Here is a 22,555-nt window from a genome sequence, read left to right as displayed (position 1 = left end):
ACAAGCACTGGGAATCATATCGATCGTATTTCCCATTCTCAAGCATGTTTATGGCGCAGCTTTGGCACTATTTTTCGACCTCATCTTGTTTTCCTAACTCTCTAACATTGTAAAAACGATGTGATCAAGCTAATGACTATCTTTTCATGAAAGTACATTCAAAAGAAGCTTAAGTTTTGATTTTCATGCAAAAATAATTATCTGAAGGAGCGCTAGCTAAGAAATAGTTCAATTTCTCGTTTTTCGTTTTTTCTATTCAGTATTTTTTTCTAATTCAGATATATTGCAAAATTGGAGCCAAGCAAACCAATAGTAAAATTTTGAGATCAATCATTTTGTTGTAGATATCCTTTTTCTTCAAAAGCGAAATATAATAATAATTTTTCTGAACTCTTGTTTTTCAAAGATGCTAACTTTTGAATGCATGGTATTAATATCAAAATATCAAAAAACTATGCCATGAACAAATACTTCATATTGTCTATTCAAAACAAGTTTCGTATGTAGCTCTGAAGCCCGAAAGTTAAGGCCGTCTGTAGACCCGTTAGAGGGTTAATTTCTAATTTTCTATACATATTCATTCAAGTCTGTAAAAATTATCTTTTGTGTTTACATTATTTTTCTATAAATATTATAAAACTAAATAAGGTGTTCATCACGTAACATAAATGACGCTTACATGTATTTACGCACCCAAGGAAAGAAAATATAATTATTCTACACAATATGTTGTGAATTTTTCTGGCAAATAAGGATTTTGAGGAATACGGAACGGATATTTAAAAATATAGTCTAATGTAACATCTATACATCTACAATTAAGTTCCTGAGAAATTAAATAGTGATTATTGTGGCAGTAGAAAGGCTAGGTCACGCCGCTAGGTGGATTAATTCGGGTTTTTACCTTTGTTATACTATATAACAAAGGTTTAGAAATTGGTCGAAAAACACGAAATTGATCCGAGGCCCGGAGGGCCGAATCACATATACCAATCGATAGAGCTCGACGAACTGAGCAATGTCTGTGTGTGTGTGTGTATGTGTGTATGTGTGTATGTGTGTGTGTGCAGCTCATTTTCTATCGCCTGTTTCTCGAAGGTGGCTGAACCGATGTGACCGCTGTTACTTTTGTTTGAAAGGTATTACTGCCTAGTATATCACTTTTGAATTGCTTTGCGGTCCGACGTTTCGTTTAAAAGTTATAAGTAATAATGTGAAAACTACGTGACACGCGTTTCTCCGGAACTACGCAACCAATTTTAACGATCTTACTACCAAACGAAAGCTCTTGCTATTACTAAACTTTTTACCAAATTTTATTGGAAACGGACAAGCAGTTTAAAAGTTAGCCTTAAAAAACCACTTTTAATAAGGTTCAAATGATCGCCTGTTTCTCAGAGATGGCCAAACCGATTTATGCGCTATTAGTTTTATTTGGCAGGTAATATAGCCGGATAGATCACTATTGAATGGTTTTTTGATTGGTCGTTTAATTTGAAAGTTATGAGCAATCGTATACACCACACCAAAATTAACAATAATTTATAATGATTTTAACCAAGATAATTTACCTGATTTCAATTATTTTAATATCAAACGAGAGATTTTGACACTACGAATATATATGCAAAATTTCATAACAATTGGTTTTACCGGTAAAAAGATATTAATCCTCGAACGCTCGCGCCAACTTTTGTAATACAGTTACTCGCGCGCAATAGCCAAAACCAAAGACAACGTGCGCACTAGAGTTTTGACTAGGAAAACTTGGTTTTAAGTTTATCGAACCTTTGAAAGAGTTTCTTGAAATTGAATGCTCTGTCATTTGGTAGAATTTAAATTTTGATTAATCCCCCTAAAAGTGAAATAAAAAAATTATTTTTCTTCAGTTTCAATATAACACACTGATGTGTTCTGCAAAGTTTTAGAGCATATTATTACAAGAAATTTTGCTGAAGACTGTAACCTTCTATCTCTTCAGCGAAGACAGAGAAATCTTATTTATTGTTTCTGAATTTGTAAAATCAGTTTTTCTAGTTTAGCTCTTTTTGTAATTGTTGTATGACTTTTTCATGTATTACAAAGTTATACAAATAGTAAAAATACACAACTTCGCTGAAAATAGTATACCTCTATGTTTGCTTGTTTAGGAACTGTAGAACTTTGATTATAAAAATACCCTGATTTTAACCCCGAATTACTCGACTATTAACTGACGGATACATTTTAAACATTTTACATTTGCTGATAGTTTTGCTACATACAGACGGCATTTTGCCATATGAAGTAACGTGGAAAAATTCCAGTTGGGGCCAATAGCGATACACTTCACATGCTGCTTGCTTCGTTTCTGTGCTGTCGGTTTATGCTGATCTATTTTCCTAACAAATTTAAAGTATTATTACTTTGAATAATTCAGACATTTTGCTCATAACAAGTTTATTGAAGAATATACGTTAGTTAAACAACGATTGGTAAATATGGCATTCAAAAACCTACACATGTTGTTCAGAATACAACAGCGTGAGTAACCGAAGGTTAATAAAAATTGATGAAATTTTTTCAAGAAAACTTTATTGATGTGAATCGAATAGAATGGCATTACAGGAAATTATGCATAGTTCAAAAGCTATAAACTAGACCTTTACTACGCAATGTATATGTTAAAGAATAACATTTCTACTTACAACTTACTTTTACTTGCACTTACCCACATTAGTAACAACTTACTCAGCAATTTCATGAGAAAAAGAACTATCAAAATTTGTAAGTGCTTCTATTTTGTTCAAATTTTGTAAGCTTTTCAATTTCCAAAATTTTTATGTAAACCAACGCACAATGCAACGTTAACTAATAGATGAATTATGTTCCGAAGACATGTCGATTTCTATCTCATATAGCAAGTAAGACCGTATAACAAAGGTTCCTTTCACCACTAGGTGGATTAAATCAGGTTTTTTTTGCCGGTGTTGGGCAACTGAAGGAGGGGGTTGTGCGAAAAAAATAGCAAGGAGATTTTGTTACTCGACCAAAAAAAAGCGTTTTAAGCGTATTTACTTAAAGTTTAAATGTGAAAACCAAATCTAGACGTTATTATTTCCCTTGCAAACCCCTACCAAAAGATAGATACAAATTTTTGGTGGTGGTCTTTACCCTCCGTTACTCGCGCTGTTGTATTTTGTACAGCGTCTGTGAACCGCTAACTTTATCTCGGTATATCTCGGGATTCCAGCAAAATTACTATTTTCAGCAAAGTAAATCCGCAGACCAAGATCTTTCATACGGTGGAAAAAGTTTCATAAGTTTTTCACCAAGTGGCATTAGTATTCGAGTGAATTCTGTTAGGTTTAGCATGCCTACAAATCAACTTCGATTTACGAAAGTAACGCGAGTAACGAAGGGTTAAAACGAAAATCGGTTGGGGGACTCATGGCGGAAACGGCGATTTATTGATAAAATCCAATATGGCGACCAAATCCAAGATGGTCGTCAAAAAAAATTTTACTCCATTTTCTTTACAGAACCGGACAATTTGTTAGTTGTTTCATTGCAAATTTATGAAATTTCACATGACATAGATCTCAAGGTTTGCTAAAAATTCAACTTTTTTGAAACTGTTAGGCTTCTTGGCGAACGAGGGGTCCACTATTTCGAAGTATTGAAAATGTTATTTTCATTTTTGAACCATTTTCAACCAATTAAGTGCAAAAGTTCCAGTATTTGAAGACCTCGGGTCAGGGCTTGAAAAGGGATCGCAAGTTGAATGTGACTGCCGTGAATGCGAACTTTCCGCATTCAAACTCCGCTTTTTGAACGATCATTTGACTGTTTTTCTTATCCAGTCAATCTGCCGCTTGCGCTGCTGCCGTCTTACAATTCATGCGGCATCTCAGCAAAAGCAAACAGTCAATCTCCCGTTTTGCTTTGCGCTTTGAGAATATAAACTGCAAACTGACTGGAAGCATACGGTGACGTATTTTTTCGTTTCTCTTTTTGTCTCTTAATCGGCTGCTCACAGTAATAGTTTGTCACCCGGACGTCGGTCCGACGCAAGCAAAATATTCGTTTGTATTGGACGGAGTCCGACCGACTTCTTCCATGCACATGTAGTGGTTGTTTTTTTTGTAGTATTGAATCATACGATTGTGCGGTTGCTTTTCGTTAGCGTGGTGATTGCCAGCCATTTGACTGTTTTGCAGTCATTCGCTGCTCCAAACGGTAAAGGCAACTTGATCGAAACGAAAATGTCAAAAAGTTTTAGAACGCGTTCATTCTGTTGCGTGCATTCGGCGTTTGACTGAGCAAACTGCCAGTTGTGTTATGCATAGCGTTCGTATTCCACCTCTAAACGAACGGTGTGAAATTGAATGCGCGTTGGTGTGACTGCGGTAGAAAAAAAAAATCAGAGGGGTTGTGTACAAGACACGACCGCATATATAGGGGACGCAGGACCACGTAAGTCTCTTTGTTGTGATAGTAGCATGTATCCATGCTTGTAATCATTCGATTCTTCATATATACATGCTATATGCAACATATATACATGCTACATGCGTTGTATGTAACATTTATCAAAGTAGTAACATTGCATACGTTCAATTCTCAAAAGATTGTGCATTTGAAAACAATTCAACAAAATCAAGAACACAAACTATTGCTTTCCTGCTACCTTACTGAAATTAAAGATTGTTTTTATTATCCATGGTTTCCCACGTTGAAGGGATTTTACCAATTCAATCCTATTTTATCAACAGCACCTCTTTCCACTACACTTCTAATGAAACGGCAAGCATGCGTATTCATACGGAGTCGTATTATAACTGTTCACAACTGTAGCACATTTTTCCAACACAGATATCAAGCTCGCTGAGGTTTAATCGTCTCGCAGTAAAGAATTTGCGATCTGTTGGGACAACGAACTTGTGCCATTTTTTCTGGCACACTTCCCTAACACAGACATCAGATTGGACTAGGTTTAATCGCATTCGAAAGAAATCTGTTGGCACGAGGGGGCTTTGTCACTCTCTCTGGCGTACTTCCCAAGCAAGGACATCAAAATGGTCTAGGTTGAACCGCGGTGTTAAGAAATCTTGTTGAAATGAGGGAACTTTGTCACTTGTTTTGGCTTACTTCCCAAGCACAGATATCAAATTGGTATAGGTTTAGATCATCGTAAAGAATCTTCCAACCAATCACGAAGCGAGAATTCGGGTAAAATATAGGTTCATTATTTTCAATTTTTCAATAGTTCAGCATCAAGAATCCATACTTTTCTTCATTTTGGTCAATTCTTAGAAGATTTTCCGATCGATTGGTGTAAGAATATTGAAAATCGATCGGAAAACCGCTGAGCTATTAGCGCTCAAAACCTTTCATTTTTCGTGACGCTCGCATTTTTCGATTTTTTGGAATGACACCCTATCTCAAAACTTGCCGTAAGACGTAGTCCTACGTCAAAAGGATCGGTCGAAGCCCTGCCTCGGGTCAGTAGTGGCCCCGTTTCAACGAGAATTACTCAATTAATGGATTATTCAAATCCTCTTGCAGTGTCATGGTAGTCTGAAAGTGACAATATTAGGGGGAAGTCCCCCGGCGCCGAACAGTTCCCAATACCGGACACTTCTGACTTTCATAGTTCAAATGGTGTAACTTAGTAGCTTATACGATGAAATCAATAACAAGGGCAAAAAATTACCATGTGCTATTTTATAGGTCAGAATCATTAATCAAAACAGAGATTTGTTTGTTTTTATCTACCGCCGATCGAATTGTTATGTTTCGGCTAATTTTCGGATCAGCATTACGGTATTTTTAGGTCGCATAAAATGTCGTTTTTCATGTATAAAATATCTTTCTTTAAATATTTTTCAAGCTCCATAGTTCATTTTTCTCAAAATATTCAAATCGGTAAAAAATATTAATTGTACTTAGTGATACTCGTCACCCAGTACTGGACACCGAGCCATCCCCGGATAGCAAAATGCTTTGTTGGTTCAGTCAAATTCTTGAATGAAATCCAGATTATGCAAAAAAAGAGATTGAGAAGAGACAAAACAACACTTATACCGAACCGGTTATCTTAAATATGAAAAAAAAGCAAGGAAACCAGTTGATGATCAATTTTTCGAATAAAACAGAAGGGATTGGGTCATACTATTGGGCTACTAAAAACAATTGATTTTTATGCAGAGCGCCCAAGTAACAATTTGGGTTTTATTGCGCTTTTATTATAGTATTTGGGACCAATTTTGGTCATGAAAACCAACATAAGAGTGTAATAAAACCCTCATTGTTACTTGGGCAGTTTTTCTTTAGTAAACAAGTATGCAAGCAATAAGAGATTTTAAACATTTTATTAGAAAATAGTCTTCTAAATTACTCTTCCAGTTAATAAAAACTGCAGTAATGCTAAGTGTTGATTTTATATGTGTCAAAATCCGGTGTCCGGTACTGGGGGACTTCCCCCTACTCGAAATATTTTCAAATCATCGGCGCACAAAAGTAGAGGTGATGACACAGATGCTCCTAGGTCGTGTACAAAAATATTGAAGAGCAAGGGTCCGAGAACGTTTCCTTGGGGTACGCCGGAAGGAATAAGAAATGTTCTAGAGTGAGCGGAATTGGTAATAAAAGGTGATTAAGACGTTTTACTTAAAACACTGTTGGAAATACGATGACGTTGGAATTTTTAAGATATATTTATACTCATTGAAGTATAATTAACATTTGGTGGAAAATGACGCACATGTTCCTCGACAAAAGAGACCCTACAAACATTTTTGTTGCACAGCAGCTATACAACAGTTAAATAAGCTGCTATTCAACGAAAATGTTTGTTGGGGAATTAGCATAGTGGGGAATGATAAAAGCGGATGGTTGTCGTTGAAGATATGCTCAGCCACTTTTGATCTAAAATGGTGTGTTAGACCCTTCCAGGCATCTCTTGAAGCTTTTGTTACCTTTGCCAAGTGTTCTTTAGTACGTGTTTCCAGATTCCTTCTAGTCTGGCCCATGTAAACCTTTTCGCAATGTGGGCAACTAATTTCATACATCCCGGATTTTCTGTGTTCTTCAATCGGGTCTTCAGTTGATCCCAACTTATTTTTGAGCTGGTTGTTTCGGCTGGTGTAGACTAGGTCAATTCCAAATTTCCTCATTTTTCTACGGAGAGGGCGTGTTATATTTCCGTCATATTGTACGGCCGCTCTCTTAAGTTCTGGTGGGACAAGCTAAACTGCACCATTTGTGATTCATCAGTGCATCTTCAAGTAAATCACGTACCTTTAAGAACTTCTCTGGTGTCCCACAAGGGTGTAACCTTGCTATTATGACTGTTTTGAAACAAATGTTTGTCTCCAAGTAACAACTTGAATTTAGATGCAAAGGACATAATAAAATCAGCAAAGGGGGTTAATAAAATGGGTTGGGGTGGTCTCTGTCAAGTTGGAAGGTCCAAATAAGTAAAGGAGATGTGTTTCTCTAGCAGTTGAACCGGGGGGTAGCAAATAAGGAGGAAGAAACATTAAAATGAAAATAGAATGCTTTGTTTGTTGCATTATAGGAATTTTCGAAATGAAAGGATATGCACAAGCAGCTGGAATATAAAAAGGAACAGTGGAGGTCTAATCTAAATACATACATAAAAGTATGTAGCTTGGCCACTTAGAAGGTCCAAATAAGGAATGAGGGCTTTGTTTGGCTTACATTATATGAATTGTCGGATCGATAACATATGTACAAATCGCTGAGAGACAAATGTGGGATCTAAAAAGGACGGGGTGGCAATTGACAAGGGGGAGGTTCAAATATGAAGAAAAGGCTTTGTTATATTCCATAAACATTTCCTAAAAGATGACAGATTTATAAGTAGCTGCAGGGTAGCAGAAAGGAAAACATTTGGATTTGATTTAAATCCAAAAAGGTTGATTACACATTTGAACTTTTTTCTGCTGTTTCGCTTAGAATGACCCATTTTTAATATATTCGAATATACGAAAGTCAGTGTCTACGAATATACGAGTGCCAGTTCAGATGCGAGACAGCGTCACGTCCAGTTGGTCACGGACTCCTTTACATGATAGTCGATTGTTTAACAAGAACATGAAGACCAGTGGTTTCACGAAGATGGCTGATGCTATACAACGTTTCAAATTAAAGTTTTACGAAGTACGCTGATCGTGTAATCAGTTTTACATGGAATTTCGTTTTGTGCAAAATCTTGGAAGACCAATTTTATGAGAACTATTTACGAATCTAATCGAAGTCTAATCATTATCTCAATACAATACAAGGCGATACACAAATTCAATATATTTTGTTTGTTATTTTGAAATCCAGAGACGTGCGTATGGGCTTTATAAAGCAGAGGCCGCGTCTAGAATGGATCGTAAATTGAAGTAAATTATGAAAAGTAGTGGTCCTAAATTACTTCCCTATGGTACACCGGAATGGTTGCAGAAATTGAAAACAGCTCTGGAATAAAGAAGCAGATAGGACAGAACACGTTCGGACTAGACGGAACAAAATTAGACAGCATAAAAAGGATAAACCTTTGAATTACTGAAAACTTGCTTGAAATTTTGAGACTATTCTTTGGTGTTATTTTCTCCACGATTTCACAATTTCCCAAACAAAAACGACACGTGCGACGTGCCTATATAGAATGGTTACTGTAAATCAATGTTTGTGTTTTAAAGATTACAGCTGTGGAATAAGCAAGCAGACAGACGCAACACTTTTGGACGGGACAGAGCAAAATTGGATAGCATCAATAAGGAAGCCAAGTAGTCGCAGCGGGCAAATTATGCATGGGATTTAGAACAAAAACTGCTATTCGTAGTAAGAAAACACTGTGATTCTTAATATTTTTTTGAAACGATGGTTCCACAATGGAGGGACAGTAGGGGAAAGTAATGAATTTTTTTTGGGTAAGGAGGGGAAAGAGCGGAAAGGAAGGGGGGGGGGGGGGTAATAGGTAGCTACGCTTAACAAGTTGTCGTTGTGAATCCTACCTTTTGTCCAATGCTGGAATGTGCATGGGTCAAGCACCACTCTTTCCCCTCCTATCTCAAAAAAAAAAAATTTCATTACTTTCCTCTACCGTTCCTCCATCAATTGTAGAACCATCTTTTCAAAAAAATATTAATACTAATGCCTGGCCGCATTTCTAGGTCAAAGACTAAAAACACGAGTTTGGTTAACTGTGATTCTTACTTATTAGGCAGTAGTTGTGGTTCTATTGCTAACCAAAACTACCTTTTTCACTTTTGAAGTAACTAACTTGAACTTTTACTTTACTTTTTGCGCTAACGTAAGAACTGACGACACTATGGTAATGTAAATAATAATTAACTTGAATTTTCTATCAACTAGAAAAATCGAAGAGCGATTCAGCATTTTATGAAAACGTTAGCACATTTTTTCAGCAAAAATATTATCTGGAAGAGGATTAGCAAAAAAATGGACAAAACCGTGCAGGTGGTGAAAACCTCCCAAGAAAAGTTAGACCTTTTTGATTTTCTTTTAAATATACGTTTGAAATGTCGTCCAGAAAATCGGCAAATTTAAATTTATTTTCGTTCATAGACTCATCACTACACCTGTGTAAAAAGTTTAATGGAATTCTGGAACCTTTTGTCGATAACGTTGAAAAATATCCAACAAACATTTGTTCAGACAAAATTAATTTACAATATTTACAGTAAGTACAGTAAACTGTACTCAATGAAATCAATTTCAAATGTTTCATCCTTCAAGAATCGTAACTACGATAAAGCTATGATAATCATCACTGCAGTGTCAACTGTGCCATCAATTAGTCTAAATATTTTCCCTCATTTAATCATTAAAGCGAACTTATTGACCTCCACATTCGCGGAACGGGTCCGATAGAAATTTCACTTGATTCATCATAAAATGCTTATCAGCGCAAAATATTACGGATGGCTCTTAGTTGCAGTACTAAAGTACTACAGAGTAGTATGGTTAATGCATAAAACAAATAAAATTTGTTTGTCACGTAAGGAATCTTGTTCTACGAAGTTCTCTCGATCCGGTTTCGGTTTGTTTTTCGTTATACTACGCGGAATATAAGCTGTCTGTGAACACTAGTAAGCAAAATGGAGTTTATGTTTACGGGCTGTAACCTGAGATGAGGATAGATTTTCCTAAGAAACTCGATAGCCTAGTGTTTAGTCATACAATTTTGTTACGTGATATATTTCTGTTTGATTGTACTTTAGCATGGTTTTCATTGGCCACGAAAAAATATGAAAAAGTATTAATACAAAATGAATGATTAATTAAATTAAATTAAATTAAATGTAGACGATGACCTAATCTCAGAAGTTAAAATGTACTTATTTTCTTTTGTAAGAAAACTACATCACTCCTAATGTTCAAATTATTTTCAAGTTTAATCCTGAATTGATTTACGAAAATATGATAACTTTTGAGAACTTTAATCATTAAATAAAAGAAAAAACCCTAAAAACTACCAACAGTTTATACTCCCTCACATTCGTCTGGTATTTCTCAATCTTTTTACTGACATCGATCTTCACCTGTTGAATATTTCAGCGATGCGACTGCTGTATTGTCTAATAATAATTTTGGAAACCGTTGGATTTAATATTTCAAGCTGGCTTTTGTCCAAGTTATAAGTTAAATTTTGTTAACCTCTAAACGAAGTGTGCACAACATACGCTGAGCACCACAAGTTCAAATCATTTTGAATAATTAGAAAGTCTGGATAAAAAAATGTGAAAGTCTCATCATATGTAGGTATAGGTATACCAAGGAACGTACGTTTTGATTGGTTACCTTAAAGATTTGTAAGCTGACTTTCCTCACGCTAGCCGACCAATTTCTCAGACATGGAATGTTGCCAAATAGCTCAATTTTTTTTGAAATGCATCCATTTTCACATTCATTTAAGTTTATATCTAATTTTGTAATAAATTCGTTTCCTCTCTAGGTTATATTTAGAACAGACTCTCATATTCAGGTACGCAACCGGTCTGGAAAAGTAAGCATTCCTTCCGCTGCCAAATATAGGGGGCTAAAAATATTAGGCGCCTCATTAACTATATTTAATTGCAGTTTTTTGACGTATTGCGCCGACATGCAAGACTGGTAGGTATGTATGCAAGTTCGAGATTCGAACATATGATGTTAAATTTTGGATGAAAGATGCTCCCACCTGTTAACTTTCAATCTAACCGGCCTAGCAGGGCACTGTTCGAAATTCGAAGCATACCTAAGTGTTTTGATCGTGCTACATAAAGAGGTATCGTTCTCTTTCGGCCACCTTTCCCGGACACGCTGCGAGAAGCAAAACATAAATATGTACGGAAAAACAGACGGTGAATGAAACTGTTACAAGGTCAGCTCAACAGCTAGCTTTTTCCGGCATTTGATAGTCCCGGTTTAGTACTATTATCAGCTTGCTGCTGCCAGGCTTGCCGTGCCTGGCAAAGTGGTCGCGTCTTGCGTATGTCATTGTATCTATGTGTATAAAAGTAGTGCAATGAACTTGTTGCTTGCCATATGATGTCCAAGGGCATGCTACCACTGACGACTGCCTCCAGTAGGAATATTGATTGGGGCCTATACACGTGTCTTGCATGTACACATATTGCGATTGGCTCAACAACACCAACGATAAAGTAAACATGCGTGTATTCGATGCTCTTAGGCGTTAAAAACGACCCAGCATACGCATGGGGGCTATATTTAGTAAACAGAGGAAACTGTTATTACAAGGTAAATTATAAGATTAAATTATACTGGTGATGGGAGCGGTTTCGCTGTATCCAACCGAAGCGCAAACCAATTGACTTGGAATAGGTTCAGTATTTGGAAGCACATTTAAACATGCCACAGTGCCGTGACAAGTACTGGAAATAGGCCAAAAACATTAATTATTTACAACACTAATAGTTTGTCTAATTTGTGCTCATGTCATTTATTTTCATTCAGGTGTTCTACAGGTTTCCCTAATTTTTTTGGATATAACATGCAATTTAAGCAAATCTGTGGTTACGGTATTAGAAACATTATTTCTGTAAGCCATACTTAAATGCTTTATGTGGCCATATAAACGTTGTTGACTTTCTAGAAGAATAAACATTGCTAACGAAGCTCGAAATATACGGACATCAGCGATATTCTTGTTTCATTCGTATTAAACACCATCAAGATAGAAATATAGCTTCCGTAGGTAATTTCTACAGTAGTTGGAAATGTTGTGTCCTATCGTGCTGGCCGGAGAGAATGCGGATGATTTGAATGGTCTGATAAAAATTATTTAGTACCACGATAGAGATTGGTTAATGCGCATTAAGGTCAAAGATGGAGTCAAAGCCAAATATAAATCGCATAGCTAATTTAGTTAATTTAGTTTAGCTTTAGAAACAACATCTGATACTTGATCTTTGAATGTCAGCGAGGAATCAAGTGCACCAAACTGTTTCAGGATGTTGTCAAACTATAGAAAGTGTTGTTAAAAGTCGTGAAGTGTCAGTAATCCTAGAGAAACAACAGAGAATTTGGATATATTTCGCCACTGCGAAGATCGTTACCAGTTGTTGAAGAAAGAAAACACCATGTGGCTTATGGATGACGTAATACAGCTCCAGATCGCCGGCGTAAGATGTTTTTTAATTGCAATTTAAGAAGATGATCATTCATGAGAACAGGAAAGGAAATAGACCAAGATCACTGCCTTGTAGAACTCTTAATTTATCTTATATCTTAACAGATATATTTCATTCTGTCAAACGCAACTAACAGGGAAGATTGCTATAAGTTCCCAATCTCTTGAATGTGGAGAATGTGATCTCATGGTTTATTTTATTAAATTCATATGACACACATACGCCGAGACGAGATATGACGAGAAAAGTGCAAGCTACAAGGATGGCGGAAGTTTGGGTCGCTTTAGGACGAAATCTGGTAGTATACATGGCGACCATTTCTGTGTCAAAAATTTAATAACTATTAGTTCAAAACTTATAAGGAGCACATAAGATGGCTATAGTTCGATAATTGGAAACAGAGCGCTTGCAGACTTTTTAGTGAACCGAAAAAACTGAAGAACAGCCAACAGCTATGGAAAACACCTGTTGTTAAGCTTTCAGTGAAAGAGAGATGCTATTTGATTTACTTTTTTACCCGTGTTGGGGACTTGCCATCGCGACCATTATTCTGATCTATTGTGGTGTGTCCTCTTTTAATTTATCTGCTATTGACGCCTCCGTTAAATAATAAACATGGATGTGTTGAGTGTGTTTGTTGATCACTAATATTACCGCCATCCGGGGTGAGATTGTGCCACGGGGGTGAGATTGGGCCAAAAACCAAAAATGTTTATTTGTGAAAATTTATTATATCTATAGAAACTGGTGACCTAAATTCAAAATGATGATGAAAATAACATATTTATTCATAACTTAGAATGGAACACAGATAATATTAGCAAACTATTTAGCCTAAACAGGGTTTCAAAGTTCGCGATCAAAAATACTCGGAAATAAGACTTGTAAAAAATGTCCCCCATAAACCAACCCAAACAAGAAATCGCATCAACTTGCTATTTTGAAGGTATATAAACTAATCATTTACAATGTATTGAAAGGTTATTATGCTTTGGATAAATTTTGATTACGGAAATAATATTTTTCGAAAATTTGTACTTTTCGAGCTTCACGGGGGTGAGATTGTGCCAAGCCATAATGATCGATTCAATTTATGGATTTCACATACACAACAAAAATACGTCAGTATACACCAGTACACTCACATTCTTTACTATTGAGCACACTATTTTGACAGATTAGATTGCATCATCCATTTTGGAGCATAGGTCTGCTAAATAATTTAAACTAATTTTTACTTTTTCTCTGGAAATTTCAGATGCTTTGAATAAACACTCTAATATAAGACGAATATATTATACCGTATATAAACTGCCAGTTTTAAGGACGGGGAAGGGGGGTGGGATGGGCTACATGTTCTGCGGCCGCGGGTTCTCGAACGAAGTAATGGTTACTTTTGTTAAATGATCATATAGGTATGCCCCCTTAGGATACTCCCCTTCATATATCTCCCCCTTGGTAACCCTAGAAACGCTACTGGCTATATAAAGGCTGTCCATTGACTACGAACTCATTTTTATTTATTTCAGACCTCCCCGGGTTATTTTCGTTAATACTTTTTGTGTGATGCGTTGTTTTTGGTCGACCCTTTGCCCCTGATAGTTCACTCAGTTCATGGACGGCCCCATATGAACTACTTTATACTGATATTTATGTGTATTGTTGATAAACATGCTAACGTTCACTGTTTAGGTTTTTAGCTTAACTTTATGTTATGTTATGACACCCCTTCTAGGGGGTGACATTGTGCCAAAGTTCATGCATTTCCAGCAAAATTAGGTTTCATTGTAACTAAACCATCTCTACGGTAGTTGTTAATTGAACAATTTAGTACATATTGATAGGTTTGAAATCAACTTAGTTCCTAAATTGTGTGTATACTGAGCTAAAGAACAAAAACATATGCTTTTTTGGCACAATCTCGCCCCGGATGACGGTATATCAGAACTTGCTTCTAGGTACCGGAACTTCAATGATACCATCTCTAGAGGACCGCTCTTTTTTTTAACAAGACAAAAAAGTCGTCGAATAATTGACAATGTTTGGGTTCAGCCAAATTTTCGAAAACTCGTTAAGCGTTGAACCATCACCGCCAACAATAATTCGTGTGAGGAGATTCAACGAATTTTACATACTTGAGATTGTAATTTTGCTTACAGAAGATATCTCTGCACTTCTCGTATTAGAACGAAAAGTGCTGCAGACTAACATCGGACCTACAGTGGTGCTTAGCCCCTAATCCAGCAATTCCTATCCTTAACTCCTCGTGGTACCAGCCGGTATGCTAGCAATGTTAGCAAAGATCGGGTAATCAACCCCGGCGAAAACTAAGGTCGTGTACAGACAAGGAAGAAGGCACTCATGCGAACGCGAATTGTAGCAAAGAGGAATACCCTTGATCGTCTGTTCTCCTCATGTCATGGCGGCTCTTGATGGCTTGACGATTCTTCAACCAAGTGAGCGGTTGTACTCCAGTTAAGGAGCGGCCCACAACAGCGTGTGATCCGGAGAGGGCGAATTAAGAAACGTGGTATGGTAGTTGGTAGCTCCATCTCGGTAGCGTGGTCCTAGCAAAGGAAATTATCTAAACTCTACGCAAATTCAAGGAAATATGGATCGGAATATTCGGCATCAACCTAGGCGACGAAACAAGGACGATGAATGGGAGCTCGGTACTTGGAACAGTAGATCGCTAAATTTCGCTTGAACCCCGCAACTTCGGCACCGTAGTGCTGCAGAAAATCTATCGTATAGGAGAGAAGGTTTGGAAGATCTGTGACGGAAAGGCTCAGTTTAGCAGAGCGGTGGCACTACCAACAAACTGGGAACGGGCAGAATGACGGATCATGTGATAGAATGGAAGACGAATGGAATGTGTCTATTGAGGCCAAATAGCCGTTTCTCCAATTACTGCAGAACCAATGTGCACGAAGGTAGACCCAACGATGAAAACGATAACATACGATAGCTCTTCGCCGCGGAGCATCAAGATCGTGATCAGGGATACGAACGCCTAGGTTGGTAGGAAGAAATGTAAAGACCGATAATAGTACCGTATGGCCTTTACACTGACACGAACGGTAACCGCCAACGATGTATAAACTTCCCACCTTCTCGAGGCCTATTGATCCGAAGCACCTCTTTCCCATGCAATAATATGCATAAAGCAACCTGGAGATTGCCTGACCAATTTACAATAAACCAGATTGACCACATTCTTCTAGAAGCCGGTCCTTCTCTAACATCGCGAACATACGTTACCTACGGGGTGCAGATATTAACTCTGATCATCACCTAGTAGCAGTATATGTGAGCTCAAAGCTGTCAACCATATACCTGGCACGTCAAAATGCCGTCGTCCTCGGCTGAAAATCTGGTAGCTAGATAACCCACAATCTACCGAGAGCAACGCACGAATACTGGATGAGGCACTGCCTTCTTCCGAGGGGTTAGATGCTTCAGTCGTCGAATACGATTGTGGAAGTATACGCTCGGGAATCGGAGAGGCTGCTGCTGTGACACTAGGTGAAGAGCTCCGGAGTATACGAAATGGTTGACTTGGAAAATTATCTGAGTACCTTTAAGGAGAATTTGGCCAAATACCGACGAGCATGGAACCAATTAACCCCGATCCTGTGAAGTAGAAAGCGCCAGAGCGTGGACAGAGATCGTGAAGAATTAGAACAATTATTCCGAGCTAATGACACGCGCAAAAAATGACATGTGTAGGGACGAGGTAGTCTGATCATAAAAGGGTGCGCGGTGGTCGACAGGTGGAAGCTGTTCTTCGATGTGCAAAAAAAGCCTAGGTGCTACATTTCGTTATCGAAACTTGACCTTTTGTTTTTATACGACAGACTTCGCAACCAGCTGTTGGAATACAAGACAATTGCTGGGCCAGTTGCCAGTTGGAAGTTAGTAATGTGCCAGTAGATGATCTCCAAGGAGTTAAACGAGAAGTCGGGCTGCTGAAGACCAACAGAGACGCTGATAAGGACTGTCTATCAGGGCCCGGCATCGTCGAAACAAATATATGAAACTGACTGTCTCTTACCTTCGCTTCATACATGAAGTGACTTGCTTCGTTTGTTGAACGGAACGTTTCAAGCAAGCTTCAGTTGAAGTTGGTGGCTGTTTCAATTGACGACGGCAGAAAGTCAGGCACGATTTGTCGACATTGACAAGGTTAACTTTAATATGCGTTGCATTGTAGGAATTGTTACTCAAATTCATTTCACTGCTTCTTTTATGAGTGACGCTATGCAATTGAAAATGACGTTGTAGGGCCCTGCTGTCTATTGACAGAGCTTCATAAACATGACAAAGAAACGCTGATAACGGGGTTATTTCTAAGATTTGGAAAGAGGGGAAGCTATCGGAGGAACGAATGGAACGAGTGGTTGGCCCCATTTAGAAAAAAGGTAATTGGATCAATCGGGTAAACTATCGCGACATAACGGTAAATGTCGCCTACAAGGCGTCACCGATAGCGCAAGGTTTCGTTGGAAATTATTAGGCAGGCTTCATACCAATTCGTGCCACTGCGGTCCAAATTTTTACCAGCCGATAAATCTAGCAGAAATGTCGGAAGTAAAACGTGTCCTCACATCACATCTTCATTGATTTCAAAGCAGCATATGATACAGTCGATCGAGACCGGTTATGACAGCTAATGCAAGAAACGATTTTCCGGATAAACTGACGCGACGGATCTGATCTACGTCGAATCGAGTGACGTGTTTTGTGTGCGTCTCGGGGACACCCTCGAGTTTATTCGAGACGCAATAAGGGTTTGAATAAACTCAAGGGTGACGGCTTATCTTGCATGCTCTTTAATATCGCTCAATCCAGCGAGCGGGTATCGAAACGATAGACATGATTTTCACCAAAGGTAGTTAACATATAACTTTGCAGTTGATACAGGGGCAATCTACGCTGGACTGGAAGCGAAATCAAGGAGGACTGAGCTAAAAATAAATGAGACGAAGACCAAATACATGAAAGGAAGAGGCTCAAAGGAGACAAACGTGCGCCTCCCACGCACGGTAACCGTAGATAGCGACGAACTAGAAATGGTAGATGAGTTCGCGTATTTGGGATCGCTGGTGACTGCGGACAATAACACTAGTAAGGAGATCCAATGGCGCCAGGCTTGGCATACACTTTTCGCTTCGATTTTGTTCTTTTGATTACTGCATCTCAGCCAAGCAAAATTTGAAAAAGTGATGTATGGGGCGTTTGTAGAATTTGTTATTATCTACAATATTGCTGAAGTAAGCATTACCGTGCATTTTGTATTTATGGCGCTATAAGGCTGCTACCCTCTTGGTAGCAAAAAGAGCGCTCTTTTTGCTACCAACGACATTGCTGCCCTACAGCGCCATAAATACTAAAGATAAAACTTCGGTTTCTTCAGCAATATTATAGATAATTTCTAGCTCTACAAATGCCCTATTCACCACTTTTTCAAATTCTGCTTGGCTGAGGAGCAGTAATCAAAAGAGCAAAATCAAAGCGAAAAGTGTATGCCAAGCCTGAATGGCGCATTTAAGCGGGAAATCGGGCTTACTTTGCCCTTCACAAGAAGCATATGCCACCGTGCAAAGTCGACTTTTCGCTAACAAAATTAATTTCGCTACCAAAATGCACGTTGGCTTCTCAAATTAGATCTAAGGTACCTCAGGGTTTCCACATTAATTTTCTTCAGTTTTATCTTTCATTTTCTGTCTTTTCTACATTGCAGATTGCATGCTTTCAAGGACACAGTGCAAATCGTTTCAATCCGTAGGTATAATTGCTTGTCCGATATTCGGTTTGGCATGCGAAGCAAATAAACTCTACTCTCCAGTATGTGAAGAAATGACTCGGATTTGTAAAAGATAGTACACAGCCGCATTAAGCTCAATGTTGGATTAAATAATTATTGGCTCTGAAATTAAGAAGCTAAAATCCAAATATTGTTTTGATTTTGTTTTGCGATAGAACGTTTTGTCACATTTTTGAGTGAGTTTCAAATACTCATGTTTTTCAATGTCGTCTAAGTTTTCACTCGGGTGTTTTTTATATCTCAATTTTGTTTCGTTCTTCTACCACTCTTCGCACAGGTTTGTGGCAGCGTTGGCTTGAATTGGTGCAAGTTTTTTGTTGGTCAAGAACACACGTCATATCGTAATTTTGGTCTTATTTTAACTCACAGTTTTGTTTTTTTTACGGTAAAATAACTAATTAAGTTATTTATTTATCTATTAACTTAATTTACTTAATAATTCATTAGACTTTTATTTAGACTCCGAGATACACAATACCAAAAACTAACACAATTACGATATCCGGTTCCTGACCTAAAGATAAATAAGTCAACTAAAGTACAGCTTTAAGTTACTTGATCCGTATCGCCGTCAATTTATTATGCATGACATCAAATTTTAAACAGACGGTGGAGCATATGGCCTAGTGTACCTCATATTGGGCACACCAAAGCTTCAGAATGTATGCCGTATTAAACAGCAATTTACTTAACATGTCCATAGAATTAAGTCACCTGACTCAAACTGACTTCGGCATGGGTTTATTCTCAGGCCTCTTCAATATACTTGTTTCGTATTGAATTGGTAATGTAGCCAAAATAAAGCAAATACCTGGAATCCATATAGCAATAAGTAAATCTATACATATAAAAATGGATTTCTGTCTGTCTGTCTGTATGTTCCTTATAATCGAAAACTACTGAACCGATCGGCGTGAAAATTTACATGGATGGGTTTTCGGGGCCGGAGAAGATTCTTATGATGATTAGAAACCGCTCCCCCAACTAAGAGGGGGGGCTCCCATACAAATGAAACACAAATTTCTGCATAACTCGAGAACTAATCAAGCAAATGGAACCAAATTTGGCATGTGGGGGTTTTTGGAGGCAAGAATTTTTTCTATGATGAATTAGGAATAAAACAGAAATTGTTTATTTGTATTAGAAGCTGCGAAATGGTACTTTCCACGAAAAGATTTTCCGTGAAATGGTACATCCCGCGTAATGTTTTTCGCGAAATGTTATTCCGCGAAACTCTATATTCCGCGTTATGGTCAACCGAGAAGTGTTGTTCTGCAAAATGGTATTCGGTGAAATGTTATATAATCATGGCGAATATTTAATTGTTATCCGCCTTATTTTATCAGGCTAAGCAATGGTGGGAGTTGTTTTCTACTTTACTGTGAGGAAAATTTGTGTATTAAACCAGCCATGAACTCCTTAGAAACTTGCAAAACTCGAGATTGTGACAAAGGTTATCCGAGATTCACAATTTCTAAACAACACAGTTTAATTTGTGGCAATACGAAGTTTGTCGGGTCAGCTAGTAAACAAGTAAATAATAAGATCCGGTCTAGACAAAAATCAACTTACTCAATTCACTAAGTGACTAATATTTTCTTGATTACATTTGACATACCATGATAATAGCAGACTAAATTCCATGGTTATAAATTTGTCCAAGTGATCTACACACTGACTGACTGTAAAAACTGATTGGTGGTTAAAACAGAATTGTTTTTGAACCATTTGTTACTTTGGACATAGGGAAAGTAAACTTTCGATTAAAAGAAATATTTTAGTAAGATCAATGAATATCCTTGGATATTATTGATCAATAATAACTCAATCTTACTTTACTCCCCATGTTCCTCATTGAAACTGTTCATTTATCTCATTATTATCTACCTCGAGAACTAAAATAAAAACCAGTAAAATATTTCGAAACAGACTGAGTATAATGAATTAAGAATAACTCTTAATAACCTTGTCGGCATCGGGTAATTAGTTTTTTGAGCACTATTTTTAGAATCGCATCCATCAGTAAATTTCAATTAATTTATTCGTACGTGCTTACATTAAAAACGTGCCTACATGAAAGCGTGAATCGTTAGTCTGGACAAGATTTACGTTCAAGCCACACGAGACTAAGTAAGATCGCAGTTTTAATGCGACTAAATGGTAGGTAGAGGAGCATAGAATCATTGTCATTAAATCGAAAGAAATCCACCATTTTCACCCGTGTACCGTTGGCTAAATCCTGTACAACACTTTGCCAAAAATAACCGCCCAGGCAGCGAGCCGTATAGCATTCCGATGTGCAGTGCACCTATCGAATCTTTACGATATTGTACACACTATGTATTACTGTCGAACCTTGGTAATCATCTTCTTACTTGGCACACAGCCGCCACATTGTCGCGTTGTTACATCGTTCGTCTCGATTAGAAGACAACTTATACCAACAATTACACTCTGTCTAGTGTCTAGAGCTCACATCTGACACGGCTCATTATATTATTAAACACAGCCTTCTCACCGAGATAATGTTATCATTGTTCAAACAACGCACGCTCGCAACAGCACAAAATGCGAACCAATTTGTTTAGGGTTGCTGAAAAAAGTTGCTTACCCCACATGTCGGTGGTCCGGCCCAGAATCTTTTTCGATTCCTTGTCGTACAACATCTGGCCGAGGGTTTTCTTCTCCGGTCGTACCGGAAATTGGTACGTGGTCACGACCCGACCATCCTTTGTTTTGGTCGTCATTTCCATACTGACACTTAAACAGGAAGAACACGAGCTAAAAATCTAAAATCTAAAACCACTTGTTGCCACTCTCAAGCTAAGCTAACATTAACCTAGCGGAATACTATGACACGAACTGGGATTTACAATCTCACTGTTGTTTTGAATTCACCAACCAATCAACGGAAATTTTATTTGTTAGGTAGCGAATGAAACCAGCAACGGCCTTCTGTCGTAGTTTGTTTATTTTGGTTACAACAAAGCAAGGTAATGGTTACAACACTGTGCGGCACCCTCCGCTCGTTGTAAGTCCGGTTTTCGATGGTCCAATTTCTGCGGATTTTTGACCGACTTAGATACTGCTGCTACTGCTGTTGCTCAGAGTCCGAGTGTCCGAGAGCACGCGTTAGTTCGTTACCGTTCACACGCGTGGGTCTTCGAGAACTGAACCGAACCGAGAGACCGTCGTAGTACTAAGCCTGTAACCAGTGGCGACGACGGTTTTGTGTTGTGTCTATCCTTCCCTGTTTTGTTTGAGTCTCTGCGACCGGACCGGACTGATACGGCCCCGCTCTCGCACACTGTCACGGCCAGTTCGTTTTGAATGAATTGGACTGTCGATGTTACTTTACAAAGTTCGTTCGGAGTGTGTCGTTACTACGATGTGTGATACTAGTATAGTATACCGTACAGTGTTGCCGGAATTTGTTTAATGTTAATGAAAGTGAGCTTTAATGTTACAAATTACTGTGTGAATCTTATCATGAATTTTATCATAATGCTACCAAATGTGGCATATTTTAATTTATTAATTTGAGAAATACGCAGGTTTTGCTTTTATTTATTTATTTTTTTATTTATTATTGTGGGAGATGCGTATTTCGTCTCGGATTATGCATAATTGTCTGTTTGGACCAAACAGAATAGTAAACTGTGGTAATATCTGGTATTGTTCATTTAATCTAATTTTATGACGTAACCTGATGAACAAAATTTCTCCAATTAACCCGTTTGTTTGCTACTGCTCACTGCTCTTCAATTTCTTAGACACCATATACTCACTTCTAGATCTTACTCCTCTACATGACTTCCACTAATAATACGCCTCCAAGTCTCACGGCAGGTGCTATTGTCCTTTGTCCTCTGATTGCCGTAGATCGTTACACTAACGTATACATTAAAGGAATGATTTAAACGACTTTTCTTGCAATTACCCTGCCATCTGGTAATGAATCCACCTATGCATCGCCAAACGTAGGAATCCTGTTGTGCACAGAAAAATTTTAAGCGTTATTTGGGCCGGGAGTGTGCAGCAACCCACCAAGCAGTGAAGAAGTACCTGACCA

At 37.9% G+C, this 22,555-nt stretch overlaps 1 protein-coding gene across 1 annotated transcript in view; it reads right to left on the bottom strand.

The window, feature by feature from the left end:
- The window catches only part of LOC128742897 (sodium/potassium-transporting ATPase subunit beta-2-like), a 34,860-nt gene extending 13,214 nt beyond the window's left edge, over positions 1–21,646 (bottom strand). Inside the window, exon 1 of the mRNA XM_053839390.1 lies at positions 21,095–21,646. Within this exon, the coding sequence (XP_053695365.1) occupies positions 21,095–21,236 (142 nt within the window). The 5' untranslated portion in view covers positions 21,237–21,646. The remainder of the gene's footprint in view (positions 1–21,094) is intronic.
- Between the last annotated feature and the right edge of the window lie 909 nt (positions 21,647–22,555).

This window comes from Sabethes cyaneus, chromosome 3 (genome assembly GCF_943734655.1).
Source record: "Sabethes cyaneus chromosome 3, idSabCyanKW18_F2, whole genome shotgun sequence".
Lineage (NCBI taxonomy): Eukaryota > Metazoa > Arthropoda > Insecta > Diptera > Culicidae > Sabethes > Sabethes cyaneus.
The sequence above is the reverse complement of the archived record's forward strand: the minus strand, read 5'-3'. Positions and strand labels throughout refer to the sequence as shown.